The sequence below is a fragment of the Salvia hispanica genome, chromosome 1 (genome assembly GCF_023119035.1).
Source record: "Salvia hispanica cultivar TCC Black 2014 chromosome 1, UniMelb_Shisp_WGS_1.0, whole genome shotgun sequence".
Classification (NCBI taxonomy): Eukaryota; Viridiplantae; Streptophyta; class Magnoliopsida; order Lamiales; family Lamiaceae; genus Salvia; species Salvia hispanica.
In genome coordinates, this window is record NC_062965.1 from 10290584 (window position 1) to 10310690 (window position 20107).

General features: G+C 38.4%; 4 protein-coding genes across 6 annotated transcripts; 3 read left to right on the forward strand and 1 right to left on the reverse strand.

Moving 5' to 3' along the window:
• Positions 1 to 527: 527 nt before the first annotated feature.
• Positions 528 to 2074, forward strand: LOC125195093 (50S ribosomal protein L7/L12). Its single transcript, XM_048093314.1, is given in 3 exon segments — positions 528 to 1064; positions 1066 to 1307; positions 1922 to 2074. Coding segments are annotated over 2 exon segments (552 nt in total). The 5' UTR covers positions 528 to 753; the 3' UTR covers position 1307; positions 1922 to 2074.
• Positions 2075 to 3549: 1475 nt separating this feature from the next.
• LOC125201163 (folate transporter 1, chloroplastic) lies at positions 3550 to 7023 on the forward strand. Of its 2 annotated transcripts, XM_048099132.1 has the most exons (12): positions 3550 to 3563; positions 3651 to 3791; positions 3882 to 3958; positions 4048 to 4124; positions 4727 to 4817; positions 5206 to 5296; positions 5481 to 5554; positions 5688 to 5801; positions 6135 to 6206; positions 6316 to 6336; positions 6460 to 6527; positions 6781 to 7023. In XM_048099132.1, the coding sequence occupies exons 2-12, from the start codon at positions 3686 to 3688 to the stop codon at positions 6914 to 6916; spliced, it is 927 nt and encodes a 308-aa protein (XP_047955089.1). In that variant the 5' UTR covers positions 3550 to 3563; positions 3651 to 3685; the 3' UTR covers positions 6917 to 7023. The 2 variants fall into 2 exon arrangements, with proteins under 2 accessions (XP_047955089.1, XP_047955091.1); XM_048099134.1 differs by lacking the exon at positions 3550 to 3563 and having other exon boundaries at positions 3587 to 3791; positions 5691 to 5801.
• LOC125201162 (D-2-hydroxyglutarate dehydrogenase, mitochondrial) lies at positions 6898 to 12889 on the reverse strand. 2 transcript variants are annotated; one of them, XM_048099130.1, is made up of 15 exons: positions 12731 to 12889; positions 12050 to 12411; positions 11281 to 11382; positions 11093 to 11140; positions 10851 to 10921; positions 10401 to 10519; positions 9885 to 9980; positions 9680 to 9789; positions 9324 to 9404; positions 8590 to 8690; positions 8027 to 8135; positions 7841 to 7946; positions 7678 to 7763; positions 7476 to 7601; positions 6898 to 7131 (listed from the first exon to the last, which is right to left on the reverse strand). In XM_048099130.1, the coding sequence occupies exons 1-15, from the start codon at positions 12825 to 12827 to the stop codon at positions 7036 to 7038; spliced, it is 1710 nt and encodes a 569-aa protein (XP_047955087.1). In that variant the 5' UTR covers positions 12828 to 12889; the 3' UTR covers positions 6898 to 7035. The 2 variants fall into 2 exon arrangements, with proteins under 2 accessions (XP_047955087.1, XP_047955088.1); XM_048099131.1 differs by lacking the exon at positions 12731 to 12889 and having other exon boundaries at positions 11281 to 11350; positions 12050 to 12292.
• Positions 12890 to 16510: 3621 nt separating this feature from the next.
• On the forward strand, positions 16511 to 19815 carry LOC125186790 (CDK5RAP1-like protein). Its single transcript, XM_048083234.1, has 4 exons — positions 16511 to 17319; positions 17972 to 18724; positions 18866 to 19026; positions 19298 to 19815. Exons 1-4 carry the CDS (start codon positions 16511 to 16513, stop codon positions 19804 to 19806), a joined length of 2232 nt encoding a protein of 743 aa, XP_047939191.1. The 3' UTR covers positions 19807 to 19815.
• The last annotated feature ends 292 nt before the right edge of the window (positions 19816 to 20107 follow it).

A 20107-nucleotide genomic window follows, 5' to 3' on the forward strand; every position in this document is an offset into this window, starting at 1 on the left:
CATAATACAATTTTGTATTTTTATTTTACATTATTTGAGATTTAATTTATTTTTCACTTAATTTTAATTTCATTTGGCAATAAATATTCCACGTAAAATTTTTCTATTTATCCTACTCAACAAAATATTTGTCACATCCCACATACGTACAAACATAATACTACTCCACTAACAAAGAAAAATACATCTGACGATTTAAGTCTATTCAGAGCGAGATCTCACAAATGGAGTACTTAAGCTTATTATGTAGAGTTGGCTATTTTTCTTCCTCTAACAAAGAGCTAAAGAGATTAGGTAAATACTGCTGAAACATCAAAACAATGTTTGAATAGCAATACGTGAATTTGATATTTAAGATCTGCAATTCGTAGCTAATGATTAACATATACAAATACAATAGCTTAAAGAAAAAGACATTTGATAATTAAGCTTATTAAGAAATGAAGTAGTAGTTGGCAATTTTTCTTTCCGCTAATAAGCAGCTAAATTACGTGATGATTTAGTATTTTGCTTCATGCTACTCTAGTTTAGCTTTATAAGCTTAGGCACCTGTGACTTGTGAGTGAGTGATTAGCTTCTGAGCTTAGGCAGAATGTAAATACGGGTTGAAATTAGGATCCATATTCAAGCCAACCCACCCGGATCCTTAAACCCTGCTTAACATTCGGTTTCAGCCAAACCCCTAATTTCCGATTCCTTCAACTTCATCTCAACCTCCGTAAATTCCCAATAAAATCTAGCATTTCTCCCGCAATGAGACACTATTTTACCCGATTCATTACTCAATCCCTCACCGGCATCCCCCAATCCCGAATTGAAACCCCTCTGAAATGCCATAATCTGATTCGAAAATTCTCGGATACAGCTCAGGTGTCGAAGCCTGCCCAATCACAACGAGTAGATGAGATCGTTGACGAGCTTTCTGCTCTCACATTACTCGAAATATCTGACCTAGCCGAGGTCCTGAGGCAGAAATTGGAGATTGAGGATATGCCGATGATGGCGGTTATGATGCCAGGGATGGGATTCGGACCGGGAATTTCGGGGGCGAAGGGGAAAGGCGGCGAAGGAGGAGGAGAAGAAGGTGAAGACGTCCTTCGATTTGAAGCTCGAGGGCGGCTTCGATGCGGGTGCGAAGATTAAGATTATTAAGGAAGTGAGGGCGTGCACGGATCTAGGCTTGAAGGAGGCCAAGGATTTGGTGGAGAAAGCGCCGACTTTGCTGAAGAAAGGCGTGACCAAGGATGAGGCCGAGAAGATTATCGGGAAGATGAAGGAGATCGGAGCTAAAGTGATCATGGAGTGAGGTAAAGTGGTCGATCATAGTCATTGTTTTCTCATGTTCTACTTCAAAATGCAGTTGATTTTTTTTTTTTTTTTAATAATTTAGATTTAATTGATTCCACAATGTGATGGTTCCTATGGATACATGCTGAAATGTGATGGAAGCAATGATAGATTTCTGTGGGAATATCCATACATTGAACTTGAAATAGGTAAAATTTTGAGGGTAAAACACAAAATTGCAGTATTTTCAATGTGATATTTTCCAATTTGTGTTTGGCATTTGTTTAGTGTGTGCTATAAACTAGTTCATGTCCAAATCATTTTAACTAGTTACAAAAATAATGGTATAAACTGGTTGGAAATTGGAACAGAGTGAGGTAAGGTGGTTGATCATAGTCATTGTTTTCTGTTGTTCTACTTGAAAATGTGGCTTAATTTTATTTCTATACATTTTTTGGGTTATAGGAGTAGTTGATTTGATTGATTTGTATGCTTGGAGGCAAGGATAGGTATCTGTGGGATTATACATGTGATGAACATGAGATAGGTAAAAATTTTAGGAGAAAACACAAATGTGCAATGTTTTGAATGTGATTTTGGATGTTTCTCTAATTTTCGTTTGACATTTGTGTAGTTTGTGCTGTAAACTAGAGGATATCACTAGTTACAAAAGTGGAAACTGGTTGATACAGAGGCCGTGTCCCATGCGTTGATGTTTATAAAGGACCGACCTCATTGTGGAATCGTGTGAATCCAGAATAATACTGGTTCAATATATTATAGAGGATGGGAGGTGCTAAGTTCTCGTGCCATTTCAAGATATTAGTGTTCATACCTCATGTTGATATTTGCAATCCACCCTCATTGATATTGCGTTAAGTTTAAGTTGATCTCTGAGGAATTTTTCTTGAGGTGCTTTGAAGATTTTTTGTGCTAATGAACTTACCTTACTCACAATAAGGATAGCATCTGGAAATAGTTGAAGGTAATAATTTTTTTCAAAGAGGATCAATCAATATCTACTCCCGAGATGACTCGAACTCCCGATCTATTTGCTCAATAATAAATTAAGGTTAAGGTCCAGAGCTAATTAGTTTCTCAAATGAGTGTATTTGAACTCATCTTTGTCTTCGTATTTTTTGAATTGCGTGCATATATTTGAAGTTCTTAAATTAAGATTATAAAGTCTTTCATAATATTCCTACGTAAGAATATGTTATGAGCATATATACAAAAATGAAAAGAACTTGGTTTGTAAATCATATTTTCTCCATACACAAAAATGTGCAATGTGTTAATGAAGACTGGAGAGTATGCATTCTAACATTTTTGAACAGGATTTCTTATAGTTCACGGTAACACATACACCAATAACTGCTAGTAATTTCTAGGAGTATAAATTTTCAATTGTCAAGAGCATTTGAAAGATTATTAAAAGTAAATAAAAATCAATGTTAAGAATTTGGATTCCACCAACTTAATAAAGAATTCTAATTAATCGTGATTTTATCTAACGAATAATGTATGAGAATTCAATCAAAATACTCCTATAGTATATTTGTCCTTTAAAAATAGTCATTCCAACTTAGATAAGACATTTTCACTTTAGCACAAGAATTTATATAGTGGTATTTAATAAGTTAAATTATAAATACTAAAGTATGAAAGATAATAAATTAAGAAAAAAATAAGCAAGGAAATAAAATTATAAAGTGTAAGAGGGATAATTATTGTTAAAAGAGATAATGTCTCACTTTAAGCTATGACATTTCAGAAATACACATCACTTAGGCTGGGGTGGAAGTAGACCTGCCCAAGATTTATCGAACCGGCGATTAAAACCGAAACTGTGAGAATTTATTCAAATCGAAACAGTCGATTTTTGAACCGTGATTCGGTTCAGGTTCAAAAATTTTCAAATCGAAACCATACCGGAACCGCGAAAAATCGTCGGAAAACCGTGAAACCAAGCCATAATAAAAAAAAAACCACCGGAAAACCGTCGGTTGGGAACCGAAACCGGCAGTTTTAGAACCGGAACCGTAACTGCGAAACACCCTCACGGTTCAGTTCCGGTTCGGCAATTTCCAAAACCGGAATCGTGGGCACCTCTTGGTGGAATTGTAATTTATATATGTCGATGAAAATGCCAATCTCAATACTTCAACTATTTCAATTTTTTTTTGATTAAAATTGAACAACTAAAATTGGAGTATTTTTTGGTGAGCAAGTTAAGTAGTTATTCTTAGCGTCCCACACAGAGAAACAGTACATATGTGCGTAAAGATTTGAACTTTGAGGTCTGAAAAATTAGTGCAATTCCTAAATTGCATGTTTAATTAATCGACGGTTAATTTGATTAGTGATTGGCGCTGAAACTATTAAGCAGCTGAGATCCATGGCGGCGGACTGGCAGTGGGAGAACGCGGCCGCCGGATCCGCCGCCGGCCTCGCCACTGTCAGCTTCACTCACCCGCTCGACGTCGTCCGCACTCGATTCCAAGGTCTCGCAATTACTATCAATTTCAATTTCATCGATTAGGTCTCCAATAATAAACCTTGTTTTTTTTTCAATTTCAATTACTATTTTTCAGTGAACGACGGTCGCTTACTGCACCTCCCTACCTATAAGAACACTCCTCACGCTCTATTCACCATTGCTCGCACCGAGGTTTGTTTTCCATATTTGCATAATCCACTTCAAACACTTACTCATTTCATTCATAAAGTTAATAGGCATTGCATTGTATTATGGTTCAGGGTCTCAGAGGGCTGTATGCTGGATTTTATCCTGCCGTCCTTGGCTCAACCATTTCCTGGGGTTTATATTTCTTCTTGTAAGCCTCATGCCCATATTGTAAAAATTTCATCTTGCTGGTTAGGTTAACTTATTGGGGACATTTACTTTGAGTGATACGATTAATTTTGACAATCTTATCCTTCAAATATGCAATCCTATGTTTTATCAACTTTTTTGTGCTTAAGAGTGTCCATGTACATGAGGAAAACTTGCAGAAGCAATGGTCAAAATGTTCTCTATAAGGCCAATTGAATCCTGGACTCTTTTTTTCTGAGTGTTCCATTTTCCATGTCTATGCATACATGCTCTCATTGTGCAAGGGATGTTGTTTATCTTTTTTCTAGAGATAACTTGAGGATCAAATGCTTAAGTTCTTATCTATGGTATTATGTCTTCCTTCTAGGGTTGATGTAATCTTATACTATCTTTCTAGTTTATATATGTTTGAGTCTGTCTCTTGGTTTTTTTGCTGGACTACGAAACAAAATATTGTGTGCTTATCTAAAGGTGCTGCTTATATTTTTCGTCTAGTATTAATTTTAGCAAACAGCTTTTTCACTAATTTGTCTGCTGACATAGTGCTGTTTGAACAATCGCAACCTTTTATTTGATCAATAACCCTGTCTTATTCATTTGCAGCTACAACAATGCCAAAGAGCGCTATCTGAGAAGCAGAGCAGAACTGACCCCTGGTCTTCATCTTGCATCAGCTGCTGAAGCTGGAGCCTTGGTCCGTATTGATTTTCTTTTTCTTTTTTTGAAAAAGTTAGAACAGCTATATATGGAACTAAATGCTTACCAGAGGAAGTCCCTCAATGAATATGTTGTTCTATCTTCTATATTGGTTAGGCTATTATGTTACTGTTATGTGTAAACTGAAGCTCAGAAAGTAGTTCCATTCAAGACTTTTTTATAAAAGGTGACTTATTGTGGCCAATAAGTATAAAAATCATTTTCATGATGAGATTCGTAGACAAGTAATATTCTGTAAGACTCACTTTGATTTCTTCTTGTCATCTTTCCAGTTGTCTCCATTTTGTAAAGTGAGTTAGCTGAATGGTTCCTCAACTCTCCTCAATTTCTTCTCTTGCTTAATGAAGTTTTGTTGACTCTTCCAGGTCAGTTGTTGTACTAATCCTATATGGCTGGTGAAGACAAGGTTACAGCTTCAGACTCCACAGCAAGCTCGACCATATTCTGGCTTTCATGGTTAGCTTTGATCTTATAATGATATGTATATCGCGTTTTTGGCAAAGCAAGGTCTTTCTTTATTTAGTCCTAAATTCTGGTATCGTTATTTTTAATATAATCAGAGATTGTTAGGGATCTTCAGCTTTCTTGGTTGATAGTTTTCTCTAGGTAATATTTAACTTCTTCATCTACTGAATTTCAGATGCTTTGAGAACCATATTGAGAGAAGAGGGATGGAAAGCACTCTACAAAGGACTCGGTCCTGGTCTGTTTCTGGTAAGGCCTTTTTTCCCTTTCTGTTTTTGATATGTTTTCTTGTATGTAATTGTCTACTGATATGACACTTATCGTTTAAAATCTCGATGAACAAGTTAGGCCTGAATAACTTAATGACTTTGGTGCTGTTCAGCAGATTACACATGGTGCTATTCAGTTCACAACATATGAGGAACTTCGGAAAATGGTTATCAGATTCAGAACTACAGAAAGTGAACAAAGTTTTAATTCTGGTGTTAATTCATTGGTGAGTATCTGATTACAGTTCGTTAACTTGGGGAGATATATTGAATTTAACTGCAGACAAACAGGCATTTATTGGTTTTGCTTCTTTCTCCAAGCTAAGTGCATATTCTTATGCCTTTGTATATTATGTTATCAATCAAAACAACATGTGTCATCATTTCCTTTGTAGAATATTGTAGTCTTATAAAGTAGCAAAATTTCTGCGCTCTTTTATATGTGCATTGATTACACTTCTTTCTTTTTTTGTTACCATAAAACAATATGAAACTAGAAAGGTTAGTTTTGACTTGCAATTGGTTTATAAGACTCGAATTTTCTGGCATTGTGGTTACAGGACTCAATTGATTATGCCGTATTAGGTGCTTCTTCAAAGCTGGCTGCCATTAGCATGACGTATCCATTTCAAGTACGCACCCTTTTGAAGGGATTCATAATCTTTGCTAACCCTTCTCCTTACTCATTATCAGATGATACTTTTTCTTGTTTGCTGAATGTTGTTGTCTTATGTCTGGCAGGTTATTCGAGCTCGATTACAGGTAAAAGTATCTTACCATTTGTAATCCGTCATTACTTCTTCAAACTGCTCTTAAGAGGGCGAGAACACAAGTAGACCAGAACTTAAATTCTAATCTCTTCAAACCAATGATCTTTTCCTGCAGCAACGCCCAACTATTAAGGGCATCCCAAGATATATAGATAGCTGGCATGTCGCCAAAGAAACTCTAAGGTAATGAGAACTCTACTGTTCAATAATTTCGTCTCAAACGTTCCGTTTAAATATTTTGTGTTAAAATGGCCACCTTCTCTAAAAGCACTGCTGCATGTGCAAACATTTTTACAAACAGCTCTGTAATTCAAGCACAGGACCTTTCTATTAGTCATACTCTAGTACCATATTCGTGGTCACCTCAGCCCATATCTTCAATGTTCAATTATGCCATGGCACCCTTTACTAGCTTCTTATCCTCTTTGATGTGCAGATTTGAGGGTTATCGAGGTTTCTACAAGGGCATAACTGCAAACGTGCTGAAAAACGCTCCTGCTGCCTCGGTTACATTTATCGTGTATGAGAATGTGCTGAATATGTTGAAACTGACTAGGAGGAAAGATATCTGATTTCATCATTTATTCATTCTTTTTATAACTGAGATAACAATTGTTAGTGTCAGTCACAACGGATTGCATTTCAATGATATTTAATAAAACTATTACACATTTTTGGATTTCTGTTTGAATCAACTCTGTGATAATACGGAATTTGGAAGAACTTTATACGGGTTGAGTATTCCACTGGGATCTAGAACTTTCTTGATGGCTGCCATTACTTGCACCTGCATACCAAAAAAAAATCCATTCAAAAGCAAAGAAATACACACAAGTTCTTGTTATGCGCATTCTTGTTCCCATTCCTGTCCTCGAATAAGTGTCATCTGCTATCAAGTATCTTACCCAAAACGGAGGTAGATTTACTCTTTTTACCCAAACAATTAAAGAATTTGAATTATAAACAAGGATGGAGGGTATTTCTAAAAAGACAGCATAAACATAGATGGCCATGGAGTCTATGCTAGAGTGCTGACAGCTAAAGAGGGTTTTGAACCTTTGAAGAAGCAACAGGCAGCAAAATTGACCTTTCATTACTATAACACATGAGAAGAAATGAGATGAGACTTACAGTTTCAGCTGAATTGCTGTAATGAAGTTTATTTGCTTTCATCAGTCCAATGCCATGCTCAGCACTGATGCTTCCTCGTTGCTTAGATGTCCACTCGTATACAAAAGGCTCAATTTTAGCTAGTATCTGGAATGAATGCAAATCCTTGTAAATGCAGCTCAGAAATAGATAATCTACAGATGGAAAAGGAATGCAGTGTTACATTGTCGTCATATTGTTTGGTTGAAATGTTCAGATGTAGATTTCCATCTCCCAGGTGACCATATGCCACGACATTTGCTGCAGTGCCTAGAATTTTAAATTAAGGACCAAGGTGAGCTCACGGAGAAGCAAAAACTCCAGCGAGATTATAGTTTGTTATTTACCAAGACGTTGACGCATTTCCTCTACAAGATTGTACATCTTTTCTGGGGGCAAAGACAAGTCATACTTGTAAGTAGCCCCTGCTTTCAGCAGAGCTTCAGGTACTCCCTGTAAATGTAAAAATGTCACCCAACTGAGCATTTTAAAATTATGCTAATAAAAAAGTTGACAGAAGTCTAAATTATTACCTCACGTATGCGCCAAAATGATGATGCTTGATTTATGTCTTGCGCTACAACTCCATCAGTTAACAATCCACTTTCTATAGCCTGAGCAAGGAAGGCTTCAAGCTTCTCCCTAGTGATATTGGGTCAAATAGCAGGTATTCCAGTTCATCAACGAAAACTAAATACTCGCACATATCTATAAACTAGTATAACCAGTTGCGTCTTAAAATGAGTAATCATGGCAGAAGAATTATTTAGACAGACTAAAAAAAATGGTGATATCCAGTCACAATGGTGAGACCAATTCAGTTCTAGCAAGAGTGCAAGACTATAGTTCTTAGTGATGATATTGTGACAGCATTACAAAGAGAAACTTTGTGGTCATCAGTTGTTAGTACTGAATATCAAACAAATTGTAAAATTAAGTTTGGTCAAGTATCAGACAGAGAAACGGTGAGATTCCATGTTGCCAGGATTCATAATCAGTTTTACAACAATGAATTAGTTGAATAAACGCTAAGGTTCATAAAAGTAAAATTAAGTCAATTTGAATCCTGCGGATGATTGAAGATTTTAAAGCTTACTTGTCATGAGATTCCATGCTGCCAGTAGTCTCAATCAGAACATAGAAGTTGTGCTTAGAGGAAGGTAAAGGATCACGAAGACCATCTAATTGTGTCAAAACCTGTCAAACAAAACCCGCAAATAGAAGTTATACATGATGCAAACTATAAAAATGATATTTTCGCTGCAATTGGAATTTTTTCTTAACTTTGGCATTATTATTAAGATATAGATGTAATCAGGCGCCTGGTGATACATTAGAAAACAAACTAGATATTCATCCATGCGTAAGGTTAGATATATAGATAATGTCTCCGCATCATACTTGACAGAAGAAGCACATGATCTTGCTCAATCCATTCAGGTTTTTTACCTCGCAATACATTACATTCCTTTTTCCCTTAGTCTGGGGACTGCATCATGAATATGGTTTCACAAAGAGAACTACCAATAAAATTTCTTTGCATAGAACCATCGTCGAAAAATAACATGAATATTCAAAAAGTAAAGAGGTTCTCATGCAGTGATCCTTCGTTCCTCTCCCCTAGTAAGGACTACATCAAATAATGCAATCTTAAGCCATGAATTAACCAGCTCGTTTTACTAGCAATATATAGAAGGAAATTTAGCCACATATATTATGAAAAGCAAATGTGGCGATGGTAATCAGAGTCTGACAATCAGAACATGTAGAATTTTACACAGGATTTACATAACTCTATGAGAGTATTAGTTTAATCTAATGAAACCTTACCAGATCCATAGCATTGATATCCAAAAACTCGAATGCAGAAAGAATTTCTCCAAGCTTCGTCTTAGCTTCGACCAAGATTTTCTGTAATGATCAGAGAATTATGTAAGGCATGTTCTCATCATCACTCTCCAGTGTAACATAGTAGATTAAACTTGCCCACTCCTAATACTCATACTTTGGAGAATAATGAAATGATACTATAGCATAGAAGCATCCAAATATGAATGATTAAGAATGGTTAACATTAGTTTTCATTATAATTTATCACATGTATTTAGAAACAGAGTAGGATCCAGAACTATTTTTATCTGAAAAACTGAAGTTTTAACTGGTAGTGGCTATGTATTCAGCTTTACCTGACAGCTTAGATAATCCTCACAAGCAAGAAAAGCTAGATTTACTGAAGGTAACTTTGGAGGGGTGAGTATCGAAACCTTTGTGACAATTCCTAATGATCCCTCACTCCCTACATATACCAACAAATAACTATAGTTTAAACACGATCATTTGGTAGATCTTGATATTACGGTAAATCCAACAATATAGTCTTCACGACTTCACCTATAAACAAATGCTTCAAGTCATATCCTGTGTTGTCTTTGCGTAAAGTACCAAGCATATCAAGCACAGTACCATTAGCTAAAACAACTTCAAGACCTGAAATATCAACCCATAAATTGTATTCTCAAGAAAAATAAAAAAACAGGGAGTGCCATTAACAGAACAAAATAGTAGAATCCACACAGGCACATACGACCTAGAAAGAACTATGCACTTCTCTAGTTGTGAATAGCCTTAGTAAGATGTACAGATATATAAAAACATTCTGAAAGAGATCTTCTTAAATTCCTTATTATGTTGAAAAACCTTCACAATGTCTCTCATGAGCAAGGTCAAAATATAGTTGAACTCAACATCCTCTAACCAACCTCTAGCATACACCACCAGCAAGGCTTCCAAATCTATTATAATTCTTTAAAATACATTTTCTCTCAATTAAAGTGCTTGATCAGATTCAACGTAGATGTTACTTTGTTGTTTGTACAAAGGAGACAGAAAACACAGAAGACAACTCACCAAGAACACTTCCATGAAGCGAACCATATCGGATAAGGCGCAAGCCCCCAGCATTGGTTGAGATGTTTCCCCCAATTTGGCAGCTTCCTTTAGCACCCAAATCAAGTGGCATAATATATCTGAAGAAGAAAACACTTACAGTAACATGGATATGGGAAAAATCATTAAAAAGCCTTCAGAAAGTTTAAACGGTAATTAGGAATTAATGTAGCAATCCTGCCCAATCCCCCCAAAATAGAAAGGAGGAGACGCCCAAATTCAAGATTAATTAAACATATGTTAGTGATAGCATCCACCCCTGCAAACAATACACTAGAAATACTTCTCATTTTTGGAAATAAAAAGGACTTAGAACTTCAAAGTTATATTCAATTGAGAAGAATTGGATATCATCATTATGTTATACAAGGTGCCAGTCTTTAATAACAGAAATGTTGAAGAATGCATTACCCTTCATTATCGAGAAACGACATCAAGTTCTCCAGAATGCATCCAGCCTCGCATACCAGTATACCGCTAACCTATTTACAACTAAAAACGAGTCATCAATGCAAGTGCTAGCATTGATATCAGAGCTAATCTACAACATTGATGCTTCTGGTTGTATTCTTCCTTTGTTCTTTTCCTGGTCCCCAACTTACTTCTGGAAGATAAGAGAAAAACGTATGGATGTTGAAATGAAAAACTGTTACCTTGTCAAAGGAAAGGATATTATTCATGGAGCCAATGTTGATGATCACCTGAAAGGAGATAGACATAAAGAGAGGTTTATGCAAAATAGTTAAAAGATGAAATAACCATAAAAAATCTAATTTTAAATGTCACAGAGAGAACACATTTTCTCATCTCCCAATTAGAAGAGAAAGAGATATGTTAATACCTCATCATACACAGGAATACTTCCTCCCACAAGACTTGTATTTCCACCTTGCGGTACAACAGCTAAGCATCTGGAATTACAGTAATCAAGAATCTGAGAAACCTATACAGGGGAGGAAGATCAACAGTTATAGCTGTAAAGAAATAAAAGTTAACTTAGCCTGTCAATCAGAAAGCAAAGAGGAGAAACAGAGTGCACAAAAGGAACCTTTGTACATCTAAAAATTGCGTTTGCTACAGAAAGAAACTAAAGCTTACACTAAAATATTTTGGGCGTTAAAAGACAAATTTCCTTTCTATTTGCCATCAAAGGACGCATGAGTGTCTGCTCAGCAGTATTACGGATAAAGATCTTCTGACTAAGATATAATTATTCTCTATTTTACAGCATAAAATTAAACTTAGCAGCGGGCAGAACTAAGAACAAAAGAATGCACCCAATCGCTAGAGTCAAGCCTAATAACAACTCCGTGCCTGAGGACTATAGATTTGCTGCCAAGTGCCGTGCATTACAAACACAAGAAAATGCTCTTCAGAGTTAAGAATTAAGATGTTTGGTGGTAGTTATCTCAGAATAGTCTTCTGACTCTTCTCTGAGTTGAGACTCAATCTTATCTCGTTTATACAATAGGAAAACCCTTTAGTTCCACTGATTCGGCATATAGTTATCTCTAAGTTCTATAGACTACTAAGTATGTGGATGTGACTACAGACTAAAACTAATCATTGAATGAAGGATGTAAGTTTGGTAGTCAAAAGAAGACATTAACCTCCTGGGTTGTCCGAGGTTGTAACATAAGCTTACTTGAGCCTTTGTACTTCCGCATCCAATCCGTGTTTGCATCATCCAGCTTTTCCTCATCCTGAACCACACCTCTCCCACCCAGTACTTTATTGAAATAGCTTATATCATCAGAATTTATTGTAGCAAAGGACTTGTTTCTCTCTGGTATTGAGGTAGTGGAAGCAAGATTTCTACGATGTGTTCGGATGCCATCACTCCCAAATTTAGCTAAGCAATTCAGGATACCAACACCAGAACCTCTCAAGCTATTTTTCACCATAATTTTTCTGTGAAAACAATCATCTTGCATGAACTTCTCATAACTCCGGAGAGATGTATAACTATGACCTGACACCAAAGACAATGCAAATCATCAGATTATACCCAAAAAAAAAAAAAAAACTGTTCACTGTTCCTTCTAGTAACTGCTTATAATGAGAGACCAACTCCTGATTTGCTTAAAATACTGCACAAAAGTTCTATGCTCAAAAATGGTGTGAAATTTGAATTTGATGTAAATGAGTGAAGTAAAACTACTTTTTGATATGACAAAATAGACTTGCTAAAATCTCCCAAAAACTCATTCTATAATATGTACTCCTATGTATCACAAATTAGGCACAATTACATGAATATGAGCAGAATCTGAGTATAGTAGCACAGGTACCTGAGCTCGAAGGGCGGATGGAAGAGAGCAACTGAAGGTTGGAGCGACGATTGGATGAATGTCTGAGTAGACGAGTAGCTGCTGTAAAATACTTCATTGATTCTTGAAATTGCCGTCGCGATATGAAATCAGTGCAATAGCGATGATCGATTTAAATTCATAATGTGGCCTTTCTCTGTTTGGTTAGTCAATATACTGACGTGTTCAGATAAGCTTATTCAAAATTTCCATACAATTTTAAATTCATCCACTTTCTTTCTTAATTAGTTCGAATTTCAAATTAATGGATATTACTATTTTATTTCTTCAATTTAGAAATACAATTAATCAAAAAATACTAAAATACACATAATTAAAAGTCTGAAAAATTAGTACTACTTCATCTGTTCCATAATACTCCCTCCGTCCCAAGAAAGTTGAGTCGTATTCCTTTTTAGTCCGTCCCAACAAAGTTGAGTCATTTCCTTTTTTAACAAAAGACAAAACATCTAATCACTATTACTTTATTCCATCATTTACTTTACTCTCTCTTATCTTTCCTACTTTTTCCATCTCTCCTATTTATTTAATATAAACTCTTAATCTTCGTGCCCAAAAGTTTTGTATCAACTTTCTTGGGACGGAGGGAGTACAACAGAATGCTCAAATCATCTCGAGAGGCCATTTAAAAAGACAATGTGAAATCAATTGTTCCACCTAGCGTGAAATGGATAGTGTTGGCGATTATAGCTCTCTTCTAATAGACATGAAATATTCTTATCAATGGGGGAGGTGGGGGCTCTTGGCTACCCACATTTCGAAGTGGTGGCCAACACTTCGAACAATTTCTTCATCTCAGTCGGAGAGTAAGGATGACGGACGTCGGGCTCAACGTCTTCGTAGGACGTCGAAATTCGCTCATTGGACGTTGGAATTTGGGACAAAGACTACATCGGGTTGTAGGGCATATAGGGCATCGGACTATAGGGCGTGTAGGGCATGTTGGACATGTGGGAGATGTACACATCATCAGCTGGTGTAGCATGTGTCACCGAGCCGGCGGTTGCCAAAGTCGAGTGATCCAGATTCCGGATGGTTGAGATTGATATGGTCCCAAGTTCTTCCGCTAGACATTTTTTTCATTATTGAGAATGAAAATTTAGAATAAATTTGATTGAGAAAGTTTTTTTGTGTGAAAAAAATTATGTAATGAATGAGGTATTTATAGAAGTTAATATAATGAATTGAATGACAAAAATAAAAAAAAGTTAAAAGGAAATGCTAATATAACGATTATATTTGAGAAAGAGTGATAATTTTATATTATATAAATTCCTATTATTAGTTAAAAAGTTATTTTAAACAGTCATAAAATAAATTCCACTCGCTGGGGGAGAGTAAGCTTCACCGCCCATCCAGAAACCAGTTGGGGGGAAGGGGTGTGTGTGTTTGTAGTTAGACAGCCGCACACACCCTCCCTTCTCCATCAGTCCTGTTGGGGGGTTGCAACGCATCTCCCTCCATCTTGTCTCGCTGGGACGAGCGGGACGTGTTTTTTAATTGGCGTTGCGATGCTCTTAGTATTACTCCCAAAAAATAGTTTTGGTTGTGCACGCCATGAGTTTTAATGCAAAATTGGTAAGTAAGAAAGAGATAGATAGAAAAAATTAGTTGAAGTGTTTATCACTATAAAATTAGACTCACCTTGTTAGAGAGAAAAATTTACTTACTATAAATAGATAGAGTCTAATTTTGACGGACCGTAAAAAAATAAACAATTTTTAGTCGTAACTAGTATATGAATGAGATATTATAAATTTTAATAAAATATATTTGACAAGCTTGGTTTTGAGAAATAAAATGAAAATAAAAAAGATATTTCGAGAATGGAACCGTCAAAATTTTTTAAATTGAACCAATCCAACTGAATTAACCGAAAAACCTAACCCAAAAAACTTAAATTTAAATTATGAAATCAAATTTGAACCGTAAAACGAAATTGCATGAAAATATCTAAAAAATACACATAAAAAATAAAAATTTAAGAATATAAAATTGTGCGGAGAAACATTTGAATAGAAGTAATTCTTATTTAATCTTAGATATCGAAAACTTCACGTCTTTATGTTTATTTTACACTTTTTACCCACAAAATGAGTCTTATAATTGTCAATTGATCAAACTGCATCTTTTCCAAGATTAGCCAAACAAGATTAGAGTTTTAAATTTACAACAAATTAAAATATGTATAATATTTAAAACATCATGAAAATTTTAAAATTGACTGAGGAGTATATGATATTAGGTTATTAGCGAAACAGATGATTTATTAAGGGTAAACTGTCTAAAAAGTCATATTTTGGGGAAAGTTTATTTTTTTTCATAAACTATAAAAGTTGCGCTTAAAGTCACAAACTTTATCGAATCGTGCAATTTTTTCAAACTAACCTGACGACATATTTTCGTTAAAAACTTTTCCCACGTGACTTGGCAAAATTTCTAAACTCGGGTAATATAACCTCTTTTTGGCTGATTTCGAAAGCGCAACCCCAATTCAACCGACGGAATCGACAAAAGTGAAATCGTCGACAAACGGTTTAGGGATGAAATCGGCAATGTGTAAAGAAGATTCAATAAAAATAAAAAGCATAAAACGACGTCGTGTTGTGCCCAGTCAGAAATTTTGTCAAGTCACGCCTCCGGCATGCCACGTGGGATAAGTTTTTAACGGAAATATGTCGTCAGGTCGGGTAGTTTGAGAAATTTGCACGATCCGATAAAGTTCGTGACTTTAGGCGCAACTTTTATAGTTTGTGGGAAAAACCAAACTTTTCCCAAATTTTGTGACTTTAGAGCATCCACTATAGGGGTGGCGCGCTGGCCGCCCCCATCGCGGCTTAGCCGCGGCTGCCTACTGCGGAGGACGCGTCCGCCCCGGAGGCGGACGATTTTGTTGGGGCGGACGGGCATTCGCCCCGAATGCGGCGTGGACGAGCCAGAGGAGAGAGAAGCGCGCCCGCCGCCGCGCCTATCTACTGCGCGGCGGTCGCCGCTTTGTATTTTTATTTATTTTTTTATTTCGAATTTGTAATTAATTTTTGGCTTATTTAAATACCCCACCAATTTGTTTTTCACTCCACACCCATTTTCACTCCACCTCCAATTTCACTCTTCAGAATTTTATACCAAATGCACGGGAGAGACGAAGATTCACCCGGCACGGAAGAATCGGGATACGGATACTATCCTTCTTCCCAGCCATCTCAGCTGTGGGTATCGAGTCCCACCCCCCGGGGATCGAGTCCCAGTCCCCCTCCATTCCAGTCGTGGTCACCGACATCCCCGTCGTGGCAACAAACCCAATATCGGGGTCAGTCATCTCATCAGAGGAATTTGGGTCGTTCGGCATTCGGAGATTATCGACCCACTATGGACTCGCCCAACCATCCGCGTCCGGATACCCCCTCTCACTCTTTCCAGCGCACCCAAACTCCTTTGTCTGATTTCGATAGGTTCACACTGGAGCAGATGATGGGGCTGATGAGTCCGGGCCTACCGGAGACCCCGCCGACGAGATGTTCCGGCGACGGCGGTGGTGGGAGAGGCGGCGGCGAGGGGCGCTGGCGGTGGGGGGAGGGGCCGGCGGCGACGGCGCGGACGCGGATGGCAGCGGCAGCGAGCGGTAGCGAGTCGCGGTAGCAAGTCGGGGCGGGCACTACACCAAAGACGAGTCGATTGCTGTGGCGAGGGCATGGGATGCCGTCACATCAGACCCCCTGTGTTGGCACCGATCAGACCGAGATGGGCTTTTGGAAGCGCGTTTTGTTGACCTACAATGAGTTCAAGCCGAGAGGCGCCAAACCGCGTGACGCGGAACAGATCCGGAAAAAGTTTGGGAGGATTCTGACACCCACCAGGAAGTTCGCGGGCATCTACGGCAACAACCTTCTCAACGGCGAGAGTGGCCGCAACGAAGCCGACGTGAAGGCTGCATACGTGTCCCACGATACAACGCGGTATGGAAGCCTAAGTTCACCCATTGGGAGGAGTTTCTCGTTCTCGAGAATCTGCCCGAAATTCAAGTCCATCTGTGCGAGAGGAGGCCGAAGGTCACGGGCGAAGCGCAATAGACGCAACAGAGCCGAGAACTACAGCAGCAGCAGCGGCGGACAATCAATCGACCTCAACGACGCCCAAACGGAGGAGCCCTTTGATACACACACTAGGCGCTCACGCCCTCCGGGGCAGAAGGCCGGTATCCGCAGCGCCCGAATGTCTGCGGGTTCTTCCGCTACTCGGCGCCCGCGTCTGGATCGCGCAGCGCGCAGGCGCCTTCTGGAGCTCAGTCCGGTGGACCATGGTGCCCATGTGGTCTTGAACAGGAACCTGAATGTGCAGTTGATGAAACAACTGCAAGAGAACTGCCGTTTCTACGAGTCGGCCACCGACCCGATCACCAAGGCGATATACTATGAGCTCATGTGTAGGATCAGAGAGGATCTGGGGCTGGTCCAGCAGCGCTGGGTGCGCCAGGGGCAGGGGCGGCGGCGCCGGGGGGAGTGGGCGGCGAAGAAGAGGCAGAGGATTCCGACTCCGCCACCGAGTAGATGGTGGCGGTGTTTTTATTTGTTTTTATATGTTTTTTTTATAAAATGTTCGTTGTATAATTTTCCGGTATCCATTAATACAACGAATATTTGGTCTCATCGCACTTTTTAATTTTATTATTATCTCGTTTTCTAATTATTTTTAGTCCGATAATTTTAAATCTAATTGAATTAAAATATACAAAGAATAAAAATAAAGTGAAATGTGGCTAACAAAAGTGTCCACTATTACTGCGAATTTTTTTTTTTTTTGCCTATGGACAAATAAAAAGTGGCTATGGACAAAAAAGAAAAATTGTCCACCAAAAAGTGTGTCAATCTTATAGGCAATTTGCCCATTTATTAATAGCAAAAGTTGAAGTTTGAGCCCAAATTCCTCCTGAAACAGATGATTTATTAATAGCAAAAGAGTTGGGCCACCAAATAGTTGAATCTTGAGCCCAATCCAAATACCTCCAAAATCCTCTTTATCTTTTCTGTATTATCAAACTTCATCTCTAATGGCGTCTTCCTCTTTTTACTCTCTCTCATCCGCTCTGAATCAACACCACTGTATCAACCTCCCTAAACAATGCTCAACTCTCACCCTCAGGTTCTTTTGCATCATACAATTCAGGAACTTATGCGCTTAATTTTATTGTTTTAAATTATCCAGCTCAAACACTGAGTCTGATGTTCTTCCAAGAGGACGTATATACCATGAAACTTATGGATGCCAGATGAATGTCAATGATATGGAGATTGTCCTGTCTATCATGAAGAATGCTGGATATAGTGAAATTGCTGAAGTTCCTGAGAGTGCAGAGATTATATTCATAAATACGTGTGCGATAAGAGACAATGCAGAACAGAAGGTGTGGCAGAGACTTAATTACTTTTGGTTTCTTAAGAGGCAGTGGAAAAGTAATGTTGCTACAGGAAGATCACAGTCCCTGCATCCTCCAAAAGTTGTTGTCTTGGGATGTATGGCCGAGAGGCTCAAGGATAAAATATTGGATTCAGATAAGATGGTTGATGTTGTATGCGGGCCGGATGCTTATCGGGACTTGCCACGGCTGTTAGAGGAAGTGGACTCAGGCCAGAAAGGGATCAACACACTTCTCTCGCTTGAAGAAACTTATGCTGATATCAATCCAGTGCGTATCTCGAAGAATTCAATAAGTGCATTTGTCTCTGTTATGAGGGGTTGCAATAATATGTGCTCATTTTGCATTGTTCCTTTCACTAGGGGCCGGGAGAGATCACGTCCTGTGGAATCCATCGTTAGGGAGGTGGCAGAACTTTGGAAGGAAGGAGTCAAAGAAGTAACTCTTCTTGGGCAAAATGTGAACAGTTACAATGATACGTCTGGTGTTGAAGAGGTTGAATCTGGTGGGAACTGGAAGTATAGTGATGGTTTTTCTAGCAGGTGCAAAGTTAAGAATATGGGTTTACGCTTTGCTGATCTGCTCGACACACTTGCAACTGAATTTCCAGATATGAGATTCAGATACACTTCCCCTCACCCTAAAGATTTTCCTGATGAACTATTGTATGTCATGCGAGACAGATACAATGTCTGCAAAAGCATCCATTTGCCTGCACAGTCTGGCAGCAGTACAGTACTGGAAAGCATGCGCAGGGGGTATACCCGGGAAGCATACTTGGATCTTGTTAAACACATACGCTCTATAATTCCTGATATTGGGATAAGCAGTGACTTCATATGTGGTAAGTCTGTTTACCGTTTAGTTCTTTTTCCTCAATTCTTAGGCTGCATTGGTGAAATTGAAAGAGATTTCTCTCTAGTCTCTACTATGTGGATTTGTTCTTAGGAGAAGTAAAAGTTTGAGTTATAACATGCAATTCTATTTGGCTCTAATCTATAAAAAAATCCGAGTTTAAATCCATCTTTATTGTGTAGGAATGCAATAATTTGTTGACTTGTACTATTAGACATTCAAACCACTTCTCTATTAACCCTTCTCGGTCACATTCCTAGGATTTTGTGGGGAAACAGAGGAGGATCACGAGGATACTTTAAGCCTCGTGACGGCTGTTGGCTACGACATGGCGTATATGTTTGCTTACAGCATGAGGGAGAAAACACACGCCCACAGAAACTATGCTGACGATGTTCCTGATGATGTAAAGCAGAGGAGACTAACAGAGCTTATCTCAGTTTTCCGGGAGAGCACAGGTCAGTGTTTTGACTCCCAAGTTGGCTCAGTCCAACTCGTGTTAGTTGAAGGGCCCAACAAGAGAGCCCCTGACACTGAGCTCATCGGGAAGAGTGATAGAGGCCACAGGGTATCATTTGCCATTCATCCTGTTCCAGATAGAAGTGATAACGATGTTATAAGGAACCCAAAAGTTGGTGACTTCGTGGAAGTTCACATACTAAAATCTACGAGGGCATCACTTCACGGACAAGCAAAAGCCATCACAACGTTGAGCTCGTTTCATGCTGATACGCGTGGAGAGCCTCTTGCCTGTCTCAATGGAGCCTAGAGCTCTTTCAATGCTTTATTTGGCACTTTAGCGCTGCTCATGTTCTCCGTTCCATCGTGCGATACATCTGGTATGTTACTCTTTTCTTCATCAGATAGGATTACCTACTCTACCCTTCTTAATGCTTTGCTTTGTCTCTGTGTACGTCTTCTTTTATCATACGATCAACGTAAAATCACGTCTAAATCCCCCAGCTTTTTTTTCAAACTCCTGGCTTTTCTTCAATAATTCCATTGTCCAAGTCTCTGGTAGTTGGGAAATGACGTTCCACAAACCTCCTGCATGATCATCTGATCAAGTT

Coding starts and splice junctions, on each gene's coding strand:
- LOC125201163 (XM_048099132.1), top strand. CDS start 3,686: ATGGCGGCGGACTGGCAGTGGGAGAACGCGGCCGCCGGATCCGCCGCC. Junction 6,337..6,459: donor TTATTCGAGCTCGATTACAG/GTAAAAGTATCT, acceptor CTTTTCCTGCAG/CAACGCCCAACTATTAAGGG. Junction 6,528..6,780: donor GTCGCCAAAGAAACTCTAAG/GTAATGAGAACT, acceptor TTTGATGTGCAG/ATTTGAGGGTTATCGAGGTT.
- LOC125201162 (XM_048099130.1), bottom strand. CDS start 12,827: ATGAAGTATTTTACAGCAGCTACTCGTCTACTCAGACATTCATCCAAT. Junction 9,405..9,679: donor AGGATTATCTAAGCTGTCAG/GTAAAGCTGAAT, acceptor TGATCATTACAG/AAAATCTTGGTCGAAGCTAA. Junction 8,136..8,589: donor AGCATGGAATCTCATGACAA/GTAAGCTTTAAA, acceptor CAATATCACTAG/GGAGAAGCTTGAAGCCTTCC.
- LOC125186790 (XM_048083234.1), top strand. CDS start 16,511: ATGGGCTTTTGGAAGCGCGTTTTGTTGACCTACAATGAGTTCAAGCCG. Junction 17,320..17,971: donor ACTCCGCCACCGAGTAGATG/GTGGCGGTGTTT, acceptor TAAATTATCCAG/CTCAAACACTGAGTCTGATG. Junction 18,725..18,865: donor AGTGATGGTTTTTCTAGCAG/GTGCAAAGTTAA, acceptor CATGCGAGACAG/ATACAATGTCTGCAAAAGCA.